The sequence below is a fragment of the Schistocerca nitens genome, chromosome 5 (genome assembly GCF_023898315.1).
Source record: "Schistocerca nitens isolate TAMUIC-IGC-003100 chromosome 5, iqSchNite1.1, whole genome shotgun sequence".
In the NCBI taxonomy this organism is placed as follows: domain Eukaryota; kingdom Metazoa; phylum Arthropoda; class Insecta; order Orthoptera; family Acrididae; genus Schistocerca; species Schistocerca nitens.
This window is the reverse complement of record NC_064618.1, coordinates 321,259,616-321,283,714: the sequence shown is the minus strand read 5'-3', so window position 1 is coordinate 321,283,714 and position 24,099 is coordinate 321,259,616. Positions and strand designations below refer to the sequence as shown.

The window sequence follows — 24,099 nt, the reverse complement described above, 5'->3', positions numbered from 1 at the left end:
TGCAATTTGTTTTGATCTTCTGATGACTTTGCTAGTCGATAAACGACAGCAGCATCTGCAAACAACCTAAGACGGCTATCCAGACTGTCTCCTAAATCGTTTATATAGATAAGGAACAGCATAGGGCCTATAACGCTACCTTGGGGATCGCTAGAAGTCACTTATGTTTTACTCGACGACTTTCTGTCAATTACTACGAACTGTAACCTCTCAGACAGGAAATCAAAAGCGTTCTGGCAATCTATAAATACGAAATCGCGCTCACACACACACACACACACACACACACACACGCACACACACACACACATAAGCACGCAAGAGCGCATCATTTTCTTTAGCTCAGTCCGCAAAATGATCAATTACATTGAAGCGCCAAAGAAACTGGTATATCCATGCGTATCAACTACAGAGATACGTAAACAGGCAGAATACGGCACTGCTGTCGGCAACGGCTACATAAGACAACAGGTATTTAGTGCAGTTGTTAGATAGGTTACTGTTGCTACAATGTCAGGTTATCAGGATTTAAGTGAGTTTGAAAATGGCTCTGAGCACTATGGGACTTAACATCTGTGGTCATCAGTCCCCTAGAACTTAGAACTACTTAAACCTAACTAACCTAAGGACATCACACACATCCATGCCCGAGGCAGGATTCGAACCTGCGGCCGTAGCAGTCGCGCGGTGCCGGACTGAGCGCCTAGAACCGCTAGACCACCGCGGCCGGCTAAGTGAGTTTGAACGTGGTGCTTTAGCCGGAGCACTGGTGATGGGACACAGCATCTATGAGATAGCGATGAAGTGGGGATTTTCCGGTACGACCGTATCACGAGTATACCGTGAATATCAGGAATCCGGTAAAACATCAAATCTCCGACATCGCTGTGACCGGAAAAAGATCCCGCAAGAAAGGGACCGACGATGACTGAAGACAATCACTCAGCGTCACAAAAGAGCAGAAGAGCAACCCTTCCGCAAATTGTTGCAGATTTCAGTGCTGGACCATCAACAAGTCAACAAGTGACAGCGTGCGAACCATCCAACGAAACATCATCGATATCTGCTTTCGGAACCGAATACCCACTCATGTGTCGTTGATGACTACGACACAAAGCTATACGCCCTGCCAAGCCCTGTCAACACCGACACTGGACCGGAAACCTGTTGCCTGCTTCGAACGACTCTCATTTCAAATTGTTTCGAGCGAATGTACGGCTGTGGAGACAACCTCATGAATCCATGGACCCTGCATGTCAGCAGGGGACTGTTAAAACTGGTGGAGGCTCTGCAATGGTGTGGGGCGTTTGTAGTTGGAGTGATATCTGACACATGATACGTCTGAATTCGACTCTGACGCGTGACACGTACATAAGCATCCTGTCTGATCATCTGCATCCATTCACGACCGTTTTGTATTCCGACGGACTTGGGCAATTTGCAGCAGTGCAATGCGACGCCCCACAAGTGCATAATTACTACAGAGTGGTTCCAGGAACAGTCTTCTGAGTTTAAACACTTTCGCTGGCCACCAAACCCCCTTGCCGTGAACATTATCGAACATATCTGGGATGCCTTGCAACTATGCTGTTCAGAAGAGATGTCCTCGTACTCTTACGGATTTATGGACAGCCCTACAGGACTCACGATGTCAGTTCCCCCCAGCACTACTTCGGGCATTAGTCGAGTCCATACTACATCGTGTTGCGGTACTTCTGCGTGTTCGCGGAGGCCCTACACGATATTAGGCAGGTGTACCAGTTTCTTTGGCTCTTCAGAGTAGTTGCAAACAAAATTGTCTTCCAACGACTACACCTCAGTTACAAGTCTCATTACCTTACTAACCTACTTAGTGCCTTGCTCCATTTAGTGACAGAGGGAGTATGCATCAGCTGTGGGTTACCATAGAATATATCACACCAAATTCTCGGTACATACTGGTGTTGATTACAGATGAGAGAGTTTTGATGCCATATCCTCTAAATATTGCCTTTTTGTGTATACTGTGGCAGGAATGCACGGTATATGTATTTGTACCTCATTAAAAGTACATTTTATTCTCCAACGCAGCTGATTGGTTAGCACGGCTCACTGCCATGCTGGAGGCACCGGGTTCGATTACCGGTAGTGGCAGGGACTTTTCCTTCGTGGGAGAACGACTATCGAATGCACTCACCCTCGTAAACTCAGGTGCCGAGCTGCTCGATGGATTAGTGGCGCTTCAAATGTCAGGAAACCCTACAAATGGGAGAGCAGTGTGCTGACCACATGCCATTCCATACCGCATCCAATGAGGCCGTGGGCAGAATATGTCATGGCAGTAAGTCGGACCCTATTTGCGCGTGTAGGGCCACATGCAGAACTTAATTCACAACTACATTACAGACATTTTATACTCTTTTGACGCCAGTTATTAAGTGCTCAGAGTCATTTCTGCCGTTCCTGGAGGCACCTATAGTCCGCAGCAGTGTTAATGACCTCTGGGCCAGGAATGCGCAGAAGACAGCTGCGCAGCTATTCAATTAGCGCTCTGTCGGTTTTCGCGTTCCGTACGGTGTAAACTTCCGTCATAGACTGACGGAAAAAGAACAGCACCAAGAAGGAGTTGTGCAGCATAAGCGAAACTTGGTACGCCTGTTTCTATATCTGAAAGATGATGTCTATTCAAACACCGTGCCAGTAGCACAAGACTGGCGCTAGTAGAGCCACTATGAGGATGCAAATCAGGTTTGCTTTAAATATACGCTGTAACCGTAGTAAGCGTTAGTTACCTTTGAGATGGGATGTGATGAGTTGATGCTAGTCAAGAAAGCCTTTAAGGCGACAAAGACGCCATGATCAACACCTCACTGAGTTTGAACAAGGTCGTTTAATAGGGCTACGAGAAGCTGGATGTTGTTTCAGCGATAAAGCAGGAAGACTTGACAGGAACGTAGCCACTGTCCATGATTACTAGCAGTGGTGGTAACGAGAATGTACGCTCACAAGAAGTCTGGGCTTCGGACTGCCACGTAGCACTACCGAGAGGTAAGACCGTCGTGTTCAGCGTATGAGTCTGGTGCATCGTACTACATCTGCAGCAGCAATCTGAGCAGCGGTTGACGCTACAGTGACGCAACTAACTGTTACAAATCGTTTACTTCAACAAAAGCTCCGAGCCAGACACCCTATAGCGCGCATTCCACTGATCTCAAACCACCGCCTTTTGCGACTTCATTGGTGCCAAGCGAGAGCTCATTAGAGGGCGGGGTGGAGGTCTGTTGTGTTTTCTGATGAAAGTTGGTTCTGCCTCAGTGCCAGTGATTGACGCGTTTTGATTACGAAGAGGCCATTTGAGGGCCTGCGACCAACCTGTCTGCTTGCTGGACACACTGGACCTACAGTACATCTGCACCTATGGCCCGTGAAGCGATTTTGTATGACAACAGGACCACTCTCGTAGTTAGTTATCCTGCGCACCTTGAATGCAAATTTGTGCTTCAGTCTGGTGATTCGACCTGTTGTGCTGCCATTCACGAACACCATTCCAAGGGGTGTTTTCCAAGCAAGAGGATGGAGCTCGCCCACATACCGGTATTGTAACCTAACATGCTCTGCAGTATGTCGACATGTTACTTTGGCTTACCTGGTCACCAGATCTGTTCAAATGGTTCAAATGGCTCTGAGCACTATGGGACTTAACTTCTGAGGTCATCAGTTCCCTAGAACCTAGAACTACTTAAACCTAACTAACCTAAGGACATCACACACATCCATGCCCGAGGCAGTATTCGAACCTGCGACCGTAGTGGTCGCGCTGTTCCAGACTGTAGCGCCTAGAACCGCTCGGCCACTCCGGCCGACACCAGATCTGTCTCCAGTCGAGCATATATGGGACATCACCGGACGACAACTCAAGCGTCATCCGCAAACATCATTAACTGTCCCTATACTGACCGACCAAGCGCAACAGGCATGCAACTCCATCCCACAGACTGACGTCCTGCACCTACAATACAATGCATGCACGTTTATATGTTTGCATTCAATGTTCTGGCCGTCACACCAGTTATTAATGTACCAATGTTACCTAGACAAACGTGTTCCCGAAATTTCATTACTCTACATCAATTATTTTTTGGGGTTGCGATTTTTTTCCATCTGTGTATTTGAGCGGTCTGTCGCGTTTCCGATGGACGAAACTACGATTGACTGATTTCTGTGGTTTTCTGTGCGTTCTGTGAGCTTTCCCACGATGGCGAAAACATCTAAAAGACACCAAGTGCTTCACGAACTGTCAAAGACCTTATTTTTAAAGTGTACTCGTTCATCAAACATGAGGCAAATTCAGGCGTGCCGTTCTGCGAGGTTGCTAAGATGCAGGAACGCACCGTAGCGGCCTGTGGCAATATTGGTGTACGATCCGTCAGAACAATTGTGCAGGAGGCCAGTCTGTCTCAGCACCAACTGGAAATGTGGAATTTCGACTCAAGGGAAGAAACATAGCGTACCAAATGGGGTAATAGGACTCGACGACTTCATGGAAGTCGTTTTGCGTCGGAAGGTTTTCGAATGTTATGAAAGAGAGCGAGTTCCCCACGGCAGGGCACTAAAATTGCTCGCTGTTATGCGTGAAGGAAGATCAAGATCAGTTCGAAGGATTTTGAAAAACATTGAATTACATATGTAAAATACACTCCTGGAAATTGAAATAAGAACACCGTGAATTCATTGTCCCAGGAAGGGGAAACTTTATTGACACATTCCTGGGGTCAGATACATCACATGATCACACTGACAGAACCACAGGCACATAGACACAGGCAACAGAGCATGCACAATGTCGGCACTAGTACAGTGTATATCCACCTTTCGCAGCAATGCAGGCTGCTATTCTCCCTTGGAGACGATCGTAGAGATGCTGGATGTAGTCCTGTGGAACGGCTTGCCATGCCATTTCCACCTGGCGCCGCAGTTGGACCAGCGTTCGTGCTGGACGTGCAGACCGCGTGAGACGACGCTTCATCCGGTCCCAAACATGCTCAATGGGGGACAGATCCGGAGATCTTGCTGGCCAGGGTAGTTGACTTACACCTTCTAGAGCACGTTGGGTGGCACGGGATACATGCGGACGTGCATTGTCCTGTTGGAACAGCAAGTTCCCTTGCCGGTCTAGGAATGGTAGAACGATGGGTTCGATGACGGTTTGGATGTACCGTGCACTATTCAGTGTCCCATCGACGATCACCAGTGGTGTACGGCCAGTGCAGGAGATCGCTCCCCACACCATGATGCCGGGTGTTGGCCCTGTGTGCCTCGGTCGTATGCAGTCCTGAATGTGGCGCTCACCTGCACGGCGCCAAACACGCATACGACCATCATTGGCACCAAGGCAGAAGCGACTCTCATCGCTGAAGACGACACGTCTCCATTCGTCCCTCCATTCACGCCTGTCGCGACACCACTGGAGGCGGGCTGCACGATGTTGGGGCGTGAGCGGAAGACGGCCTAACGGTGTACGGGACCATAGCCCAGCTTCATGGAGACGGTTGCGAATGGTCCTCGCCGATACCCCAGGAGCAACAGTGTCCCTAATTTGCTGGGAAGTGGCGGTGCGGTCCCCTACGGCACTGCGTAGGATCCTACGGTCTTGGCGTGCATCCGTGCGTCGCTGCGGTCCGGTCCCAGGTCGACGGGCACGTGCACCTTCCGCCGACCACTGGCGACAACATCGATGTACTGTGGAGACCTCACGCCCCACGTGTTGAGCAATTCGGCGGTACGTCCACCCGGCCTCCCGCATGCCCACTATACGCCCTCGCTCAAAGTCCGTCAACTGCACATACGGTTCACGTCCACGCTGTCGCGGCATGCTACCAGTGTTAAAGACTGCGATGGAGCTCCGTATGCCACGGCAAACTGGATGACACTGACGGCGGCGGTGCACAAATGCTGCGCAGCTAGCGCCATTCGACGGCCAACACCGCGGGTCCTGGTGTGTCCGCTGTGCTGTGCGTGTGATCATTGCTTGTACAGCCCTCTCGCAGTGTCCGGAGCAAGTATGGTGGGTCTGACACACCGGTGTCAATGTGTTCTTTTTTCCATTTCCAGGAGTGTATAATGACGGATAGAAACTTTTAATGGAAGGATGCTGGGATGACGTTTCTAAGAACAGTGCTTGAACTCATATCAAAAGGAACGTCAGCTGTGTATTACTTGTGCGAGACTTAGGTAAATCAAAACCGCACTAGAAATTTTACTTGGCAGACATCGGTTCCACTGGTACCGGATTTTTGCCTCAAAGTAAACTTCTATTCCGATTAAAATCAAAAATCAACCCTGACTACCATTCTGAAATGAATGCATCAACATATCGGTAGTGGTTTCCGAATCATCTAGGATCTGTCATTGTTATGGTCAACGCAAGCTATCACTCTGTTATCCTCGACAGGCGCCCACTAGAATCACTAGAAAAAGTAATATTCTTTCATGACTGCGAAGAAATAATACACGACATATTGAAGCACAAACAAGAGCAAAACTCCAGAATGAGATTTTCACTCTGCAGCGGAGTGTGCCATGATATGAAACTTCCTGGCGGATTAAAACAGTGTGCCGGACCGAGACTCGAACTCTCCGCAACATCCTTTATTTCAGGAGTGCTAGTTCTGCAAGGTTCGCAGGAGAGCTTCTGTAAAGTTTGGAAGGTAGGAGACGAGGTGACGGCAGAAGTAAAGTTGTGAGGACGGGGCGTGTGTGGTGCTTGGACAGCTCAGTTGGTAGAGCACTTGCCCGCGAAAGGCAAAGGTCCCGAGTTCGAGTCTCGTCCGGCACACAGTTTTAATCTGCCAGGAAGTTTCAAGAGCAAAACTGTTGGAACTCGTTAAGATTTCTACGACATTGATTCTGTAGAGTTGCAACATAGTCACAGGGTGATAGGGTTACCTCCTTATCATTGTCATTATAGCCCAATAGAAATGGTGTGGACACTGGTGAAGAGACGTGGCAGATAAAAATACTATGTTTATTGTAGCCGACACTGAAAGTCTGATCCATGAAGCAACAGACGAAGTCGACGTCGCTGATCGGGAAGTCAGCGTAAGTCACACTGACAAACTGTAAGAAGACTGCCGGAAAGAACTTCTTGGAAACGACATAGTGGATTCGTTAACTGTAAGTCTGGCACCCACATCCAGGAATGTAAATTCATTATCACGGAAAATTTACTTCCTTGTGAAGCTGTCGGTGCTGTACAAAGTAGTTCGGAGCATAATCTTTTCTTTCGTAAAATGAAGAACAAACCGCCTTCAGTCACAAGTTGGGTTTATTTACTGCACTATGCATTTCGAGCCCTGAAGGCTCGTCTTCAGGTGCTTCTTAGTGATTTGCATCAGGTTTTTTTGTTGTTTGTTGATATTACATTTTTGTGTTAAAACATGTACTGCAGTATGTACCGCAAAATTAAAGATGTGTATTGTGTATACCAACTGCACAACAGAAGCAGTCATCATACAATGTTAAACTGTAAGTTAGTTTCATATTATTAACGCTGTTAAACTTATATCTACAATATACCACGTTGTAATACAAAAATTTAATATCAACAGGCAAACAACTAAAAAACCGGATGTAAATCACTAAAAAGCACCTGAAGATGAGCCTCCAGGGCTCGAAATGCATAGTGCAGTAAATAAACGCAACTTGTGACTGAAGGCGGTTAATTCTTCATTTTACGAAAGTAAAACAGTCGCGGAAGAAACACTGAAAAACAATGGATAAAATTAAATAATCTTTTCTGTAATAGAAATTTTATTTTACTGACCTTGATATTCTGACTGCAGTATAACAGTATTTTAAAAAGCTGCTCTTCCTGCTATGGATGTTTTAGAACTGATTCTCTCGCCGTTTCATTAATAAAGTAAGAGGCAACAGAAGATTTAATCAGTTCTTTAAGGTGCAGCTTGTTACAGACTCCACTCTGCAGTGCGAAGATCTGTATCACTGGTTACTCTTTGTAACACTCCCGATCCTGGTTTTAGTTATCCGCTCGTTCGCGGACCTGATTAGCAGCCCAAAATTAGATAATTAATTAATGTGACCGTGTACCTAATGGGCTAGCAATCGGATTGGACTGCTCAGGAGGTGTTACATTCCGTACTGTCCTCACAAATATGGTAATAAGTATGGTTTGGTGGTAATGAGGACAGCAAACACAGTTTCACAAACAAAACCTATATTCTTAGCAAAACACAAAAATAAGGAGACAGCCACTGCCTTCGTCAATACACTGTTAATGACGGCTAATCTCATCACAGGTCTCTTTAGTTATTGTTAATCGTCACACGCAATATCCTATCACTGTAATCCAAGTAATGCCGGCGCGGTAGACGCGGAAGCATAACAGCGGCACTCAATCTCACTGAAATCACTTTATAATAAAACTTTCTCACTTTCCCGCATAATATTGATACAAATGGGTTAAACCACGGCGTTGGCCACTCCCTTCGCCGGTAATTTGCATTAATTTCTGCTGACTTCTGCACAGCTATGCCCGCCTCGCGGGAACCTACCACACCCGGCCTCGGCACTCCACGCTCTAACTGCTAACTTCGCACTGCTCTCCGCCCAGTTATTCCCGCCTCGCGGGAATCTACCCAAGCCGTCCACTCGGCACTCCGGGGAATCCCCTCTAGCTCGCGCGTCCTGCACACACTACTCGATATTTGCCCTGTCGACCTGTGTGAGCGCAAGTTTTAATAGTAAGGGCCTGCGGACCCCTTACATCCCCGCCCTCAAAAACTTCTTTTGAACCGCAGATGAAAAAGAATCGGCTAGGGATTTAAAAACATAGTTACATTGAATCAAAACATGCAATACAAATCATTAATGAATTTACAATTTGTCAAAATAATCCTGGACTCCGGTAGTGGGCTGCCTCCACAACAATTTCTACAAAAAGGTTATTACATCACATAAATAGCATTGTTCAAAATTACAAATTTTCATTTTAACCAGCAAGTCGTCTATAGTCCAATATCAAAAATGAAAACATACACAGCATATACACTCAAAAATTCATTACCTAAATACAGAACATGTGGATTATTATTACAACATAGTTATTACAAGTTTTATATTCATTCTGAGATAGTCTTTGACATGAAATATGCAACTCTAATTGTAATATGTCACAAAGCCCAAATGTAAATAAACACTTCCCTCTTTCAATTGTCCATTCTATAGCTAATTGTCCTAATATATCCTACGCCACTACTTCAAGGAGTTTAGACACTCTCAGTTCATACATTTGCCCTAGTCGAGTTCCTCTTCCTCACCTGGGTCATTTCTACTCTCGTGCGAGTAGTACCTTTTTATGTTTTCCACATGCTCTTTGCCATGCACTCTCTTTGTCCGTGCATGTTCCAATTCCACAGTGTTAGGATGATTAATTTTTATAATCCTGTATGGTCCTTTATAAACATGGTTAAACTTATGTATCTCAGAGTTTATTTTCTTTGATTTAGCATGAACCTTTACTAATACCAGATCTCCTACTCGGTAAGTTATTGGTTTCACTAGTTTGTTGTGTCTTTCCTGTCTTTTCCTGGCCTTCTCCTTCATACTTAATTCCACCAGCTCCAATTTCCTCTCCCAGGTCAATGAACTCCCTGGTGGGTAGACTACCAACTCACGAAAAACACTATCGGGTTCCTGGTTGAGCAATACTTCACATGGTGCAAACCCTGTGGAATCATGTGGGAGATGATTCCTAACCCGCTCAAATTCTTCCAGATATTCCTTCCATGAACCATGCTTCTTATGACAGTAGGTGCGGCATAAACGGTTCAACTCTTTCATGGTTCGTTCCGCTGGGTTAGAAGCGGGCCTATATCTAGAAATGGCAATTTGTTCTATTCCGTGCTCCCTTAGCATCTCTGTCCATTCCTTTGATCTGAATTGTGACCCATTATCACTCAATATTCGCTTAGGAATACACACCTTTTGAAAATAATCTTTTTCAAATTGGTTAATGATGGCTCTACTAGTAGCTTTCTTCAACGGGTAAAATTTTATGTACTTGGAAACCAGTTCTTCCGCTACTAAGATTTGTGTATAATTCCCTCGTGAGGCAGGAAGTGGCCCAAATAGATCCACTGCAACTATGTCCTTAATCGCTGTTGGTACAATTGGATGCATATATCCTTTGTGCTGTACTGTGGTCGTCTTAGATTTTTGACAGGTGTCACACGTACTCAGGATTTTACGTATACGCCTTCCCATGTTGTTAAAAGCACAATCCAATTTCAACTTTTCCAAGCACTTCTTCGGTCCATAATGCGCATTACTGTAGTGCGTATTCCCGGGTTCGATTCCCGGCGGGGTCAGGGATTTTCTCTGCCTCGTGATGGCTGGGTGTTGTGTGCTGTCCTTAGGTTAGTTAGGTTTAAGTAGTTCTAAGTTCTAGGGGACTTATGACCACAGCAGTTGAGTCCCATAGTGCTCAGAGCCATTGTAGTGCGTATACCAAATTAATTTTTCTACCACATGCTCTGGTATACAGAGTTTCCAGTTCTCTTCACTCTCCTTGTTCCTTTTATAGAGTATTCCATTGTGAATATAATAAAATGTGCGAATTCTTTCCTCTCCTGCACACCTGTATTTATTTTTAATTGTCTTTAATTTCTCGTCCTCATTCTGTTCTCTGCGCACATTCCTTAGGAATTTTCTTACAAACTCTTCATATTGTACTCCCTTCATCAGGTTGATCCTAACTCCTTCTCCTTCCGGCCTGTCCAACAACATTCCTCTTGAGTCAGCTGGTAATCTTGACAAAGCATCAGGTATTATGTGTGTTGCTCCTGGTTCATAAATTATTTCGAAATCATAGTCTTGTAATGCTAGGGCCCATCGCGTTAGTCTACTATGCCTTAATTTGCTCGTAGTCAGAAATGTAAGGGCCTTGTGGTCAGTCACGACCTTCACATGTCTCCCAGCCAAATAATATCGGAAACGCCTAAATCCCCATACAATTGCCAGTGCTTCCCTTTCAGTAATTGAATATTTTTTCTCCCAAGCATTTAGACTCCTGCTACCGAATGCTATTGTTCTTACTCTCTACTTGGTATAAAGGTATTCCTAGTCCATAGTCCGAGCTGTCTGCTCCTAAATAAAAATCCTTGGAAAAATCTGGGTGATACAAGATATTTGCATTATATAGCGCGTCCTTAATATTCTCAAATTCGGTTTGACATTCCGCACTCCAATGCCACGGCATCCTTGCCTTGGTTAATTCTCTCATATTCGGTGCATTAAGCATGGGCCCTTTGATAAATTTCCTATAAAATTCACAGACCCCAAAGAATGCTCGCAACTGTTTCTTACTATGGGGAGCCGGAAAATTCCTAATAGCCTCCAATTTACTAGGATCAGGATAGATACCCTCCTCGGATATTATATGGCCCAGAAATTTTATCTTTGATTTGCCAAATTCCGACTTGTCCAGGTTTACAGTTACTCCCGCGGTTTCAAAAGCTGCCAAGATTGCATCCAGTCTATCCAAATGTTCTTCCCATGATTCGCTTGCTATCAAGAGATCATCCACGTAGACAGTGACCTTTTTAAGTAACTCTTCACCTAGTATCTTATCCATCGCTCTTATAAACTCAGACACTGATACGTTAAGTCCAAATGGCAACACTCCAAATTGATAGCACCTTCCTCCATAAGTAAATGCTGTATACTGGCGAGACTCTGTGGCTAATGGTATCTGCCAGTACCCAGCAGTCAAATCGATACTACTCAGCACCTTTGCTCCTCGGAATTTTTGAATCAGTTCTTCTATGGTTTCTGGTTTGTCCCTCTCCGGTTCGATGATTTTGTTCACCGTTCGGGCATCCAAAACTATCCTCACTTTTCCATCCTTCTTATCAACAACAAATAGGGGGTTGTTGTATTGACTATTGGCCCGTTCGATAACCCCAAGGTCCATCATCCTCTGTATTTCTTCATCTACTGCTTTTCGTTTCGCCTGGGGAATGGGATACTGTTTTATATTGAATGGTTTATGGTTCTTTATCTTTAATTTACACTCCACTCCTTGCATGATACCTGGCCGTTGAGAAAATACTTTACAATGCCTGTATAATACTGTGGCTAAATTCTTCTTAGTTCTCTCATCTAGGTGCGTCATTTCCTCCAATTTTTTTCTGATCTTGTCCTCTTTATGTCTATTTTCTCGTGCTAGTCCCTCAAGGTATATCAACACTTCTGCTCCTGTTTCCTCTTCCCCGTATCCCGTGGTGGTTTCCTCTTCGTGACACAAATTTATTCTTCTGAATTCTTCCTCTTCTTCGATCGCATTCACCTCAGCAAATTTCAACCTCTTTTCTTCGCCCTTTCTTCCTTTAACTTTGATAGTACCTTCATCAAAACTCACTACCGCATCAATTTCATTTAACCAATCTATCCCTAAAATAATCGATGTGTTCAATCCGGTCACTACCAAAAATGTTGCTTCATATTCTTCTTCCTCTATCTCAAATGTAATTAATACTTGCTCTTTAATAGGTTTACTCTTTGCACCTACTGCGTTCACGATCCTCACTCCACTCACTGGGAAACTAGGCAAGTTAACCTTCGCTTTTAGTATCTGTTCATATAACCTTTTGGATATTGCACATGCTTCACTTCCTGTATCAACTAATGCTTCGATGTTCAGCCCACATAACTTGATTCCTATCATGGGTAACCTGGGTTCTTTGGGAATCTCACTTCTTTCCTCTAGTAGATCTTCTCTGAGGTCTCCACCATCGTCATGTCTCAGTAGGTTTATTCTGGTCCTCGTAGCTCTCACTCCCGATCGGACCTCATCTGGAGTGTCATTCAGTTTTCCGGTCTCTCCTCTTCTTCTATATGCACCGTGTCATTCATTCGCCTATCCCATCTTTTCTCATGATCTCTTGGTTCTTCATTTCCTCTCCAATCATTTCTCCATTGCCGTCCACCACCACGGTTCCGGTATCCATAACCGCCACCTCTTCCTCTATAATTAGACGAATTATTGAAATGATTCCTTGGGTCATTACCTCCCTCTCGATTTTGAACATTAGGTTGATCGTATCCCTGTGCTCGAACAGATTCCAGTTGTTCCAGTATCTTCATCAACGCCTCCCTATCTTCAATCAAACTCCCGGATATAGTTTCTTGCATTCTGTGATTCAACCTTCTTTTTATTGCCGATATCATTACGTCATCACTCAGGGGTTGTTCCAGGGTCTCGTTCAATTCCCACAAATGTTCAGCAAACTCTCTCAACGTTCCCCTCCATGTACTAAGTGATTTGCGATGGAGTAGGTCCTCAATTGCTGCACATTGATGGCTTTTAGACCAGTATTTCTTTAAGAATTCCTCCTCAAATTGGTCATAACTTGTAGTCCCTTCCTTCTTCCTGACTCCCCAAGTGAAAGCCTCACCTTCCATCCTATCTATTGCAAATTGAATCTTGTCTGAGTCCTTAAGATGTGCTGGAAGAACTCCTTTTAGCCATTTCATAAATATCCTTGGGTGCAACCCTCCTTTCGGTCTAAACTTCTGCCCTGTATTACTTTGGATGCACCGATTATCACTGCTCATCAATGTAATGACCTTACTTTCCCCAACGGCTAAGGTTGCATTACTAATTCGTCTATCAATTTCCTCTGTCTTGCTTTCCAATTGCTGCACTCCCTGTTGTAACTGTTTGACTTCCATTTCGACCCTCTTTTCTCCTTCTCGTTGTATGATTACAGCATTTTGCAGATTAACAGCTAGTCGGTTTTGCTTATCTTCTATCCCCCTAACCGCCTCGTGGCATTGTTGTTGCCTCTGCGTCACTTCGGCGATTCGATAATTGCAATTTGTTTCCACTTCGTTGATTCTTTCTCCCAATTCGGCCTTCGTTTCTTCGATATCGTCTTCTATCTTTTTTGTTAACTTTTCTTCCACCTTCTCTACGTCTCCCTGGACTTGGTCTATTCTCTTCTGCAGCTTATTCTCTCTCTCGTTAATATCCATTTTCCATTGTTCTTGTAGTTCCTGTATCTCCTTCTTTAGATTATATTCTATTTTCATTTGTGACGTTTGGATTTCTTGGGCTATAGTTTCCTTAAATGACTCCAGGCTTTCTTGGGAACTCTTCTCTATCAAGTCTATTGATTTGTGCAACCTTTCTTCCGATGCTTGTAAATCTTCCTTTAGTGATTTTCTGAGACCTTTCTCTAATGATTTTTGTAAATCTTCCTTTAATGATACGTTATTTTCTTGTAGCAAGGCTGCCAACATCGACCGTAAATCTGCATCCTCTGAAACTGGCTTAGCTCTCATTGCTTGCTCCGGTGTCTCAGGATAACTAGTTGAATGTGCTGATGGGCTTCCTAATGATAATCCACAATCACTGATTCCTGAATCATCTGTGTCTCTCTGTCCCACCCCTTTTCTTTCAACTACTGCCTCACAGACCTGCCTATCTTCAGAAGACATTTTTGGTTTATATTTAATACCCAGGCAAGTAGTACAAAATAACCTCCAATAATTCAAAACACTCCTAATTACCATCAACCTACTCAAACAGTACCTGCAATCCCTTCAGTTAATTCCCAAAATGATATAACATGCATGAATACTGAATATGACTGTTCTCACAAACCTAAATTTCAAAAAAAACAATTTTCACATACACCATTTCTGTAACAATATTTTAAACAAGATAATCATAACACTCACAAAATTTAAAAATGCAAATTCATCAAAACAATTATCATTTATACAATGCAGTGTGCACCAATAAGCCTGCTAGACTTCAAAGTATGTTTCGCAACTTTTCTGAAATTACTACAATTTAGCATTTTCCCAATGTAAATATCATTTAAAATTGTTTATTTATTACAAGGACTGCACCCTGCAATTTATTGTTATTTTAACCCGTCGGCTCCACTCACCAACCGACATTACCTCGAGTCGCGATGTTTTGACGTTTAAGATGGGCGTGGCCGGGCCGCCGCTGAAACTCGCGTGAAATTGGTCAGCTGCAAGGCGACGTAGTTCCCCGTCGGCCGCCCCGTAGCGCTGCAGGCGGGCGTAGTTCGTAGTTCGGCCGCTAGATGCCGGGACTGCGCTCGTTGTCTCATAGTTACGTCGCTCGCCGTGGTGTTGTGTGAAATCACCTCGCGGATCGAAGCTCTTTGGTGCGACTGCTACGTGGCTCTGTGTGACGTCACTCCCTAATTGCGTCGCCACAATACGTTATCGTCAGCATACCAGTTTACGGGTCCACACGAAACCGTCCGATTTTCACCGTGCAAAAAACAATTTCAGTCAATTTGTTATCATTAAGCACCTTTCTGACGACTTTTGTGACGAAATCTTGGCTCGTCTCACTATTTTATTGTTCACACGTGTCTCTTTTTTTTTATGTCCACTTTTCACAGTTTTTCGCGCGGATTTTCGCATTTGTACTTTGCAACACCGTTTAATATAGCCCGCAAAACAGTTTAGTTACAATCTTGCTATATTATTACTTCGTGTTGTTCAAAAATTGCACTGTTCCTTATCGCGATTTTAACGCTCATGCACTGTCCCGATTCCACATTGAAAATTTTGTTTTCTCGTCCGAAATTTGCACTTGTTCTTTTCACGGCTCGCCAACGTTGTAATACTCCCGATCCTGGTTTTAGTTATCCGCTCGTTCGCGGACCTGATTAGCAGCCCAAAATTAGATAATTAATTAATGTGACCGTGTACCTAATGGGCTAGCAATCGGATTGGACTGCTCAGGAGGTGTTACATTCCGTACTGTCCTCACAAATATGGTAATAAGTATGGTTTGGTGGTAATGAGGACAGCAAACACAGTTTCACAAACAAAACCTATATTCTTAGCAAAACACAAAAATAAGGAGACAGCCACTGCCTTCGTCAATACACTGTTAATGACGGCTAATCTCATCACAGGTCTCTTTAGTTATTGTTAATCGTCACACGCAATATCCAATCACTGTAATCCAAGTAATGCTGGCGCGGTAGACGCGGAAGTATAACAGCAGCACTCAATCTCACTGAAATCACTTTATAATAAAACTTTCTCACTTTCCCGCATAATATTGATACAAAGGGGTTAAACCACGGCGTTGGCCACTCCCTTCGCCGGTAATTTGCATTAATTTCTGCTGACTTCTGCACAGCTATGCCCGCCTCGCGGGAACCTACCACACCCGGCCTCGGCACTCCACGCTCTAACTGCTAACTTCGCACTGCTCTCCGCCCAGTTATTCCCGCCTCGCGGGAATCTACCCAAGCCGTCCACTCGGCACTCCGGGGAATCCCCTCTAGCTCGCGCGTCCTGCACACACTACTCGATATTTGCCCTGTCGACCTGTGTGAGCGCAAGTTTTAATAGTAAGGGCCTGCGGACCCCTTACATCTTCATGTCCTTATGTTTGGGAAAGACTGAATACATACACCATTTTGCATTACGTATCTCATACTTATTAGGTACACATTGAATCAAACAGTAGATAGCTACGTTGAACTTCCGGTAGTGCAGCTGTCCGTACCATAGCTGCTGCCTATGCTCTTTCAGCCGAGTTGACAACGCAACATTCCTTGTGAACTGCGATGCCAGAGGCCATTCACGCTGTCGCCGACCATAGCGTTGTAGCTAGGCAGGCGAGTCCGCACAGTTAAGACTCCTCCCTGTCGGTAGCTTTGTAACTGTATTTGAGTGTGCCTTCCTGTCCCTTTAGTCAGGGTAGGCGGGTAGTTCCAGGACGTATATCACCGCCAGGTAAGCGCTATGGCGAGTGCACCCAACAGGTAGCTTGGAGGCTTCGTATCAAGCCGGATTGTAACTAGCCAAGCAAGCCCCGCAGTGATCAGGGTGCGTTGTTCTTAGAATCAAGATGATATATGTACCAAATTACGCCACATAGACAATCTGAATTCGATTCCCGACACTGCCAAGAATTTATCCTTTGTGGGAGGACTGGAACGAGGTGAGATCTGGAACGGGGTGCACTCAATCTTGTGATTCTAATTGGCAACTATCACACGGATGACCCAGGTTCGATTCTTGGTGGGAGGACTGGAGGGGGTGGGGTGTAGAAGACTGTAAGGGGGTGCACATAGTCTTGTAATTCCAATTGAAGACTGTTATACACACGACCTGGGTTCAATTGCCAGCACTACCAACGATTTATCCTTGTTGGGGGACTGGAATTGGGTACAGAGGTCTGGAATGGGGTGCACTCAGTTCTGTGATGCCAATTGAAGACTGGCACACAGACACTGCCCCTCCCCCCCCCCCACCTTCGATTTCTTGCATTCTCAAGGCTTTGTCCTTGGGGGGGGGGGGAGGGGAGGAGGGAGGACTGAGAGGGCTTGCAAAGGGCGGAATGGGGTATCTTGTGATGCCAGTTGACGACTGCCACATAGACACTCCTGGTTTGATTTATGGCACTGCAAGGATTTATCCTAGGTGGTAGGACTGGAACGAGGTGCAGAGGACTATAATAGGGTGTGCTCAGTCTTGTCATCCCAACTGACAACTGCCACACACACGACCTGATGTGTTGGTGAATGTGCCAACACCTTGTAGATAGAGGAGGCCGAAATGCACGCTATCTAACGCAGACGGGCGTGAATTCTGGAACAGGATAAGTAGTGAATTCTAATAAGAAAAGTATGCAGCTCCTTTGGTACTTATCTTTTAATCCATCCTTTGTATACATCGTTCTTGATGAGACATCTGGAGATTGTGGCGATACAAGTGAGACTCTTTTGATACAAGCTATCTAAGGCTAATGGCGCCTTGCTAGGTCGTAGACATGAACTTAGCTGAAGGCTATTCTACTGTCTCTCGGCAAATGAGAGCAAAGGATTCGTACGTATAGTCGCTAGCAACGTCGTCGTACAACTGGGGCGAGTTCTCGTACGTCTCTCGAGACCTGCCGTGTGGTGGCGCTTGGTCTGCGATCACACAGTGGCGACACGCGGGTCCGACATGTACTAATGGACCGCGGCCGATTTAAGCTACCACCTAGCAAGTGTGGTGTCTGGCAGTGACACCACACGACCCAAGTTCGATTACCAGCACTGTCAAGGATTCATTCTTGATGCCTGGAATGGGGTGCACCCAGTCTTGTGATGCCATTTTAGGAGCTACTTGACCAAATAGCAACAACACCAGTTCTGCTAACCCAACAATAGCCAGGAGTGCGGTGTTCTGAACCAAACACTCCATACCACATCCAAATGACACCATTGTCTGATGAACGCCGCGGCAGTCAAGCAGGCCCAGTTGACGTGTCCGTGGTCAGAACGGCGATGCTTATCTTATGTGTGAAATACCGTGACTTCTTTGTATAAAAAGCTTCCAAAACAGCTTTATTGCCCAGATCCGAGTTGATACATACCTTGAAGGTGACACTATAACTTTGTCGAAGCTAGTAATCAGAATATATATCAACTGCAATCTGGGCAATGAAACTTCCATTTTGGAAATTCTTTTAACCTGATATTGAAAGTGCTTTCCTTCTGTTAATGTCAGGTAATTATTACATTTTCTGTTTTATCATTTGAATGAAAATACGGAGTGTTCAGTGACCCCTTTCAGGTGTACAACACAGAATGTAAGTGTACGGACGCTGGAACCAGAGGTCTGCAAGTGAATTCCTACAAGTGAACACTTGCGCACATCTGTAACAGAGTCACGCAAATCTGAGGATGCCGTTACAAATACGAAACTGCAACGTGAAAACAAGCGTCGTTGCTCTCTCTTGGTTCACTGATACTCAGTGACTTGCAGAGATCACATGAGACGACCGATACCAGTACTGTGATTTTGATCCTGTCAGTATGCTATGTAATACTTTCATCTGTATTTACCTTGCTCTGATACTACTGTCTAAGGCGCTCTGTAACTACTTGGTTTATGTGTTGCTTTTCTAAAACTAGGCACAAAAAACGAGTACGCCTGATATGAAATTATTCTTTCTCATGGGCAGACTAACGACGTCAGACCGCGTCTGCACAGAAGGACCCGTCAAGCCCTGCAATATGTCGCTCGAGGTGGGCGTCGTCCCAGAGAACCAAAACATCTACTACGTCTGCAAGCCCAACGGAAACGGCCTCGACCCGGTAATGTACCGGTGTCCCGCTGGAATGGTTTTCAACGTCACTCTTTATTCGTAAGTATCCCATGCAAACATGGAGTAAAATGGTGTTAATTCACAGAGGTGTTTCCAACTCATTGTACAGGCACACTATGTTCTTCCACACCTTCCCGAACTCCGTAGTGTTTCTCATTTTCTGCTGCCACATCCTATTATTGCCTCAGGCATCGCTTTTCCGTCCTACGTTGACTTCTCTATGTGGTAGGGAGCGCATCTTCACCAGTATTTAAAGGTCTTATTTTCATTGCAATCGAAATCGCCTTTCCAGTGCAACATCTACAGACTTGTCAGTGACACCAGGTGATCACATAGACACAGGACTGTCATCGTTGACATCATAAATGGGAAAGCACGTCCAGCAAAGACGTCAAAAATTTCTTATACCCTCCATAAGATGTATAATGATGATGGTTGCTCTCTATCCATATTATTAACTGTTATCACCGATGATCCGAAATCGGTTGCAAATAAAGTAACACCTATAAATACAGTTCATGGTGCCATCTCTCCTTTGTAAAGATATAGAAAATTGATGCATATACATTGACGTCCTCCTGACTTCCATAATACCAAACATAATGTCTACTCTCATTACATGCAAAACGTTACAGTTTCATCAACAGTATTTTAGAACTTGGTTTGCATTCCTGTCGTTAACAATTTAGTCTCTTTAAATTTAGTCTGAAGCCTCTTTTTTTCCCTTCAAATCGTATTTTTACCTTTCTCGTTGGCCTGTTGCTGGCGCGCAAGGCCGTCACTTTGAAGGAGTTTCAACAAGAGTCAGCTGTTGTTTCGTGAAGGTAGTGTGTATTCCTAAATTGGATAGCAAGAAATCCGTGGTGTAGAAAATTTACATTCTGTACCTACTTCCATAGGAATGAAATTGTTCTGTATAACAGCGATGGATAATTTTAATTTTTATTTTGAGTCATCAGTCTTCTGACTGATATGATGCGCCCTCCCATAAACTTCTCTCCCGCGCTAACATCTTCGTCTCGGAGTGTCACTTGCACCCTACCCCTCAATTGTTTCTTGGACGTTTCCAGTCTCTGTCTTTTGCTACAGTTTTTACGTTTTACAGCTCCGTTTATTACAGCGGATGTTCCTACCTGATGTCTTAACACATGTCCTACCCCCCTCCCCCCTCTTCTTGTCAGTGTTTCCCATATGTTCCTTTAATCGCCGATTCAGAGGAGAACCTCATTCCTTATCAGTCCACTTAATTTTCAACACTATCTGTGGGACCATATCTCAGACGCTACGGTTCTCTGATCTACTGGTTTTCTCACTGCCCTTGATTCAATCATCATACAATTCTGTTCTCGAAACGTACATTCTCAGAAATTCCTTCCTGAAATTAACGCCTACGTTTGACACCAGAGGACTTCTCTTGGCCAAGAATGCCCTCCTTGCTAGTCCGCTTTTTATGTCCTCCTTACATCGTCCGTCATGGGTTATTTTGCTTCCAAGATAGCAGAATTTCTTAACTTCGCGTGTTTCTTAGTTACCAAATTTGTTGTTAAGTTTCTCGCTGTTTTCATTTCTGTTACTTTTCATTACTTTCTTTGGTTTACTCCCAACCCATATTCTATACTCATTAGACTGTTCATTCCATTCAACAGATCCTGTAATACTTCTTCACTTATACTGAGGATAGCAATGTCATCAGTGAATCTTATTATTGACATCCTTTCACCCTGAATTTTATTCCCACTCTTGAACCTTCCTTTTTTTCGTCATTGTTTCTTCGATGTATAGATTAAAGAGTAGGGGCAAAATACTGCATCCTTGTCTTACACTCTTTTTAATCCGAGCACTTCATTCTCGGTCTTTCAAACTTTTTAGCCCCTCTTTGTTTTATACAAATTGTATATTACCCATCGTTCTCTATGGCTTACTCCTACTTTTGTCAGAATTCGAATTTGCGCAATTTTACGTTCTTGAACGCTTTTTCTAGGTTAAGAAAACCTATGAGCCTGTCTTGATTTTCGATCCATCTTGCTTCCATCACGAAGTGCAAAATCAGAACTGCCTCTTTGGTACTTGAGCTTTTCTAAATCCAAACTGCTCACTATCTAATCGATCACGCGTTTTCTTCTCCATTTTTCTGTATATAATTCTCGTTAGCAACAACGGCATTAAGCCGATTGTGCGACAACCCTCGCACTTATTTGCCGTTGCTATCTTCGGAAATGTATGGATGATATTTTTTAGAAAGTCATATACTATGCCGCCGGATTCATATATTCTACACACCAACATGAATAGCAGTTCTGTTGCCACTTCCACCCAAAATTTTAGAAATTCTGTTGGAATCTTATCTATCCCTTCTGTCTTATTTGATATTAAGTCCTCCGATGCTCTCTTAAATTTTGATTATAATACTGGATCCCCTAGTCTTCCACATCGACTCCAATTTCTTCTTCTATAACGTCATCAGGCAAGTCCTCCGCCTCGTCTAGGCATTCTATATACCCTTTCCACCTATCCTCTCTCTTCTCTGCGTTCAACTGCGGAATTTCCACTGAACTCTTAATATTGCACTTTTAATATAGTTCGATTATTCTATCGATATTCAGATTTTTGTATAATTCTGCACAATATAGTAAACCAGGAGGTGATTGTCACCTGTAAAGTTCTCCCTTACTAGTGTCCTTTCACATATGCATTGTTCTAATCTCAATCGACTACTTGTGGCGTTCTGTTTGTGTACTGAGACTCGCGTGACACATTAGCGCCAATATTGCACGTGTCTTGACAGCAATCTGCTGTGCAGTTTGATACGTGAATGTTGAGAGTGAGGTTATGAGAGACAAACGTTTTGCATAAAATCTAAATAAAACAATAGTTTGTAGGAACAAGCAGTTGTAACAGAATTCATTAATGACAGAAGTAAAATTCATAGTGGACGTTCTTGATAAAGGACGTGAGGGAAGTTTTCCACACTTCTGAGACCTAAAAGAATAATAAACACGCCGTCCAAACATTTCAAACATTTACGATTATCTGCTCGAAAAAATATGTAGTTACAAACACGTCAAACAAAATTTATAAGGCTTAAAAAAAAGCTGTTTTACTTTGTATTTTGTATCTTGTTTTCCTTCTGAAGTAGCAAACAACATGTGAAATCATTTTTCTCTTTAAGCTGACTATTATTTCACTGATGAAACAATCTTCATTAATTCAGGTATGTTTTCTACCGTTCTTATTTAGGCATAATGTACGCTTCCCCTTGCTAGGTATTTTAAAATATAATTTTTTTCTTTCATATATTTCATCTTTCTTGTGTGAGAACATTAGTAAGAGCATATCAGACTGTCTAGTTAGTAGTATTGTCTAGTCTGTCAACTTATGTTACAAATACACCGTTATTATAACGCTCGTATCCTGGGACCCTCTGTGCACTTGTACATCTTACAATGGAAAAACATATGAAACACGTCAAGTGAGGAATCTCAGTAATAAAGTCAGTTTTCACCAGCTGTATGGCCTTTTTGAAGCGACCTATTCAGCTCCAATACAGTGATGGATAGTATTCAACACTTCTTTCTGCGAAGAGCTTTTAGTTCAACGGATCCGTGATTCCTAATAACACTTAGATGGCGATTATGCAAGTTTTCTTGTGTTCTCGTGTTATGTTTGACGTTCACGCTTGTACTGCGTTGCTTAGTTGACCTGAAACACAAATCGGTATTGACATTTCGTGCTGTGCTTTTTCTCCATTCCTTTCTACAAAGAGTTCCGTCAAAATAGAGAGGAGGTAGTCTCAGGTCATATTAAGTCCTGGAGGCAGTCTAGGACACTGCATCCATCGTACCGAGTGATTATAATTAAAGTTCAGTTACTGCCGGAGGTCCAGTGTGGGCTGTAAATATCGCATTGCAGTGAAGCTAGGTAGACATGCTAATGCGTCAATGAGGAACCGATTTACGCTGGAACAGCATTAATTACAGTTTTGGCCAACAGCGAATCTGGCGGTGTACACTGTTTGTGTGACGGTAAGACAATCACGCTGTCATTTCACAAGCCAGTATCTACATCTACATCTACATTTATTCTCCGCAAGCCACCCAACGGTGTGTGGCGGAGGGCACTTTACGCGCCACTGTCATTACCTCCCTTTCCTGTTCCAGTCGCGTATGGGACTGCCGGAAAGCCTCCGTGCGCGCTCGAATCTCACAAATTTTACATTCGTGATCTCCTCGGGAGGTATAAGTAGGGGGAAGCGATATATTCGATACCTCATCCAGAAACGCACCCTCTCGAAACCTGGACAGCAAGCTATACCGCGATGCAGATCGCCTCTCTTGCAGAGTCTGCCACTTGAGTTTGCTAAACATCTCCGTAACGCTATTACGCTTACCAAATAACCCTGTGACGAAACGTGCCGCTCTTCCTTCGATCTTCTCTATCTCCTCTGTCAACCCGACCTGGTACGGATCCCACACTGATGAGCAATACTCAAGTATAGGTCGAACGAGTGTTTTGTAAGCCACCACCTTTGTTGATGAACTACATTTTCTAAGGATACTCCCAATGAATATCAACCTGGTACCCGCCTTACCAACAATTAATTTTATATGACCATTCCACTTCAAATCGTACCGTACGCATACTCCCAGATATTTTACAGAAGTAACTGCTACTAGTGTTTGTCCCGCTATCATATAATCATACAATAAAGGATCCTTGTTTTTATGTATTCGCAATACATTACTTGCCGCTCCCTGCACCAAGTGCCTATCCGTTGCAGATCTTCCTGCATTTCGCTGCAATTTTCTAATGCTGCAACTTCTCTGTATATTACAGCATCATCCGCGAAAAGCCGCATGGAACTTCCGACACTATCTACTAGGTCATTTATATATATTGTGAAAATCAATGGTCCCATAACACTCCCCTGTGGCACGCCAGAG

General features: G+C 44.0%; 1 protein-coding gene across 1 annotated transcript in view; it reads left to right on the top strand.

Annotated features, from left to right (window-relative positions):
• Window positions 1-24,099, top strand: part of LOC126259899 (threonine-rich protein-like) — a 45,210-nt gene that overhangs the window by 18,249 nt on the left and 2,862 nt on the right. Inside the window, exon 4 of the mRNA XM_049956981.1 lies at window positions 19,016-19,198. Within this exon, the coding sequence (XP_049812938.1) occupies window positions 19,016-19,198 (183 nt within the window). The remainder of the gene's footprint in view (window positions 1-19,015; window positions 19,199-24,099) is intronic.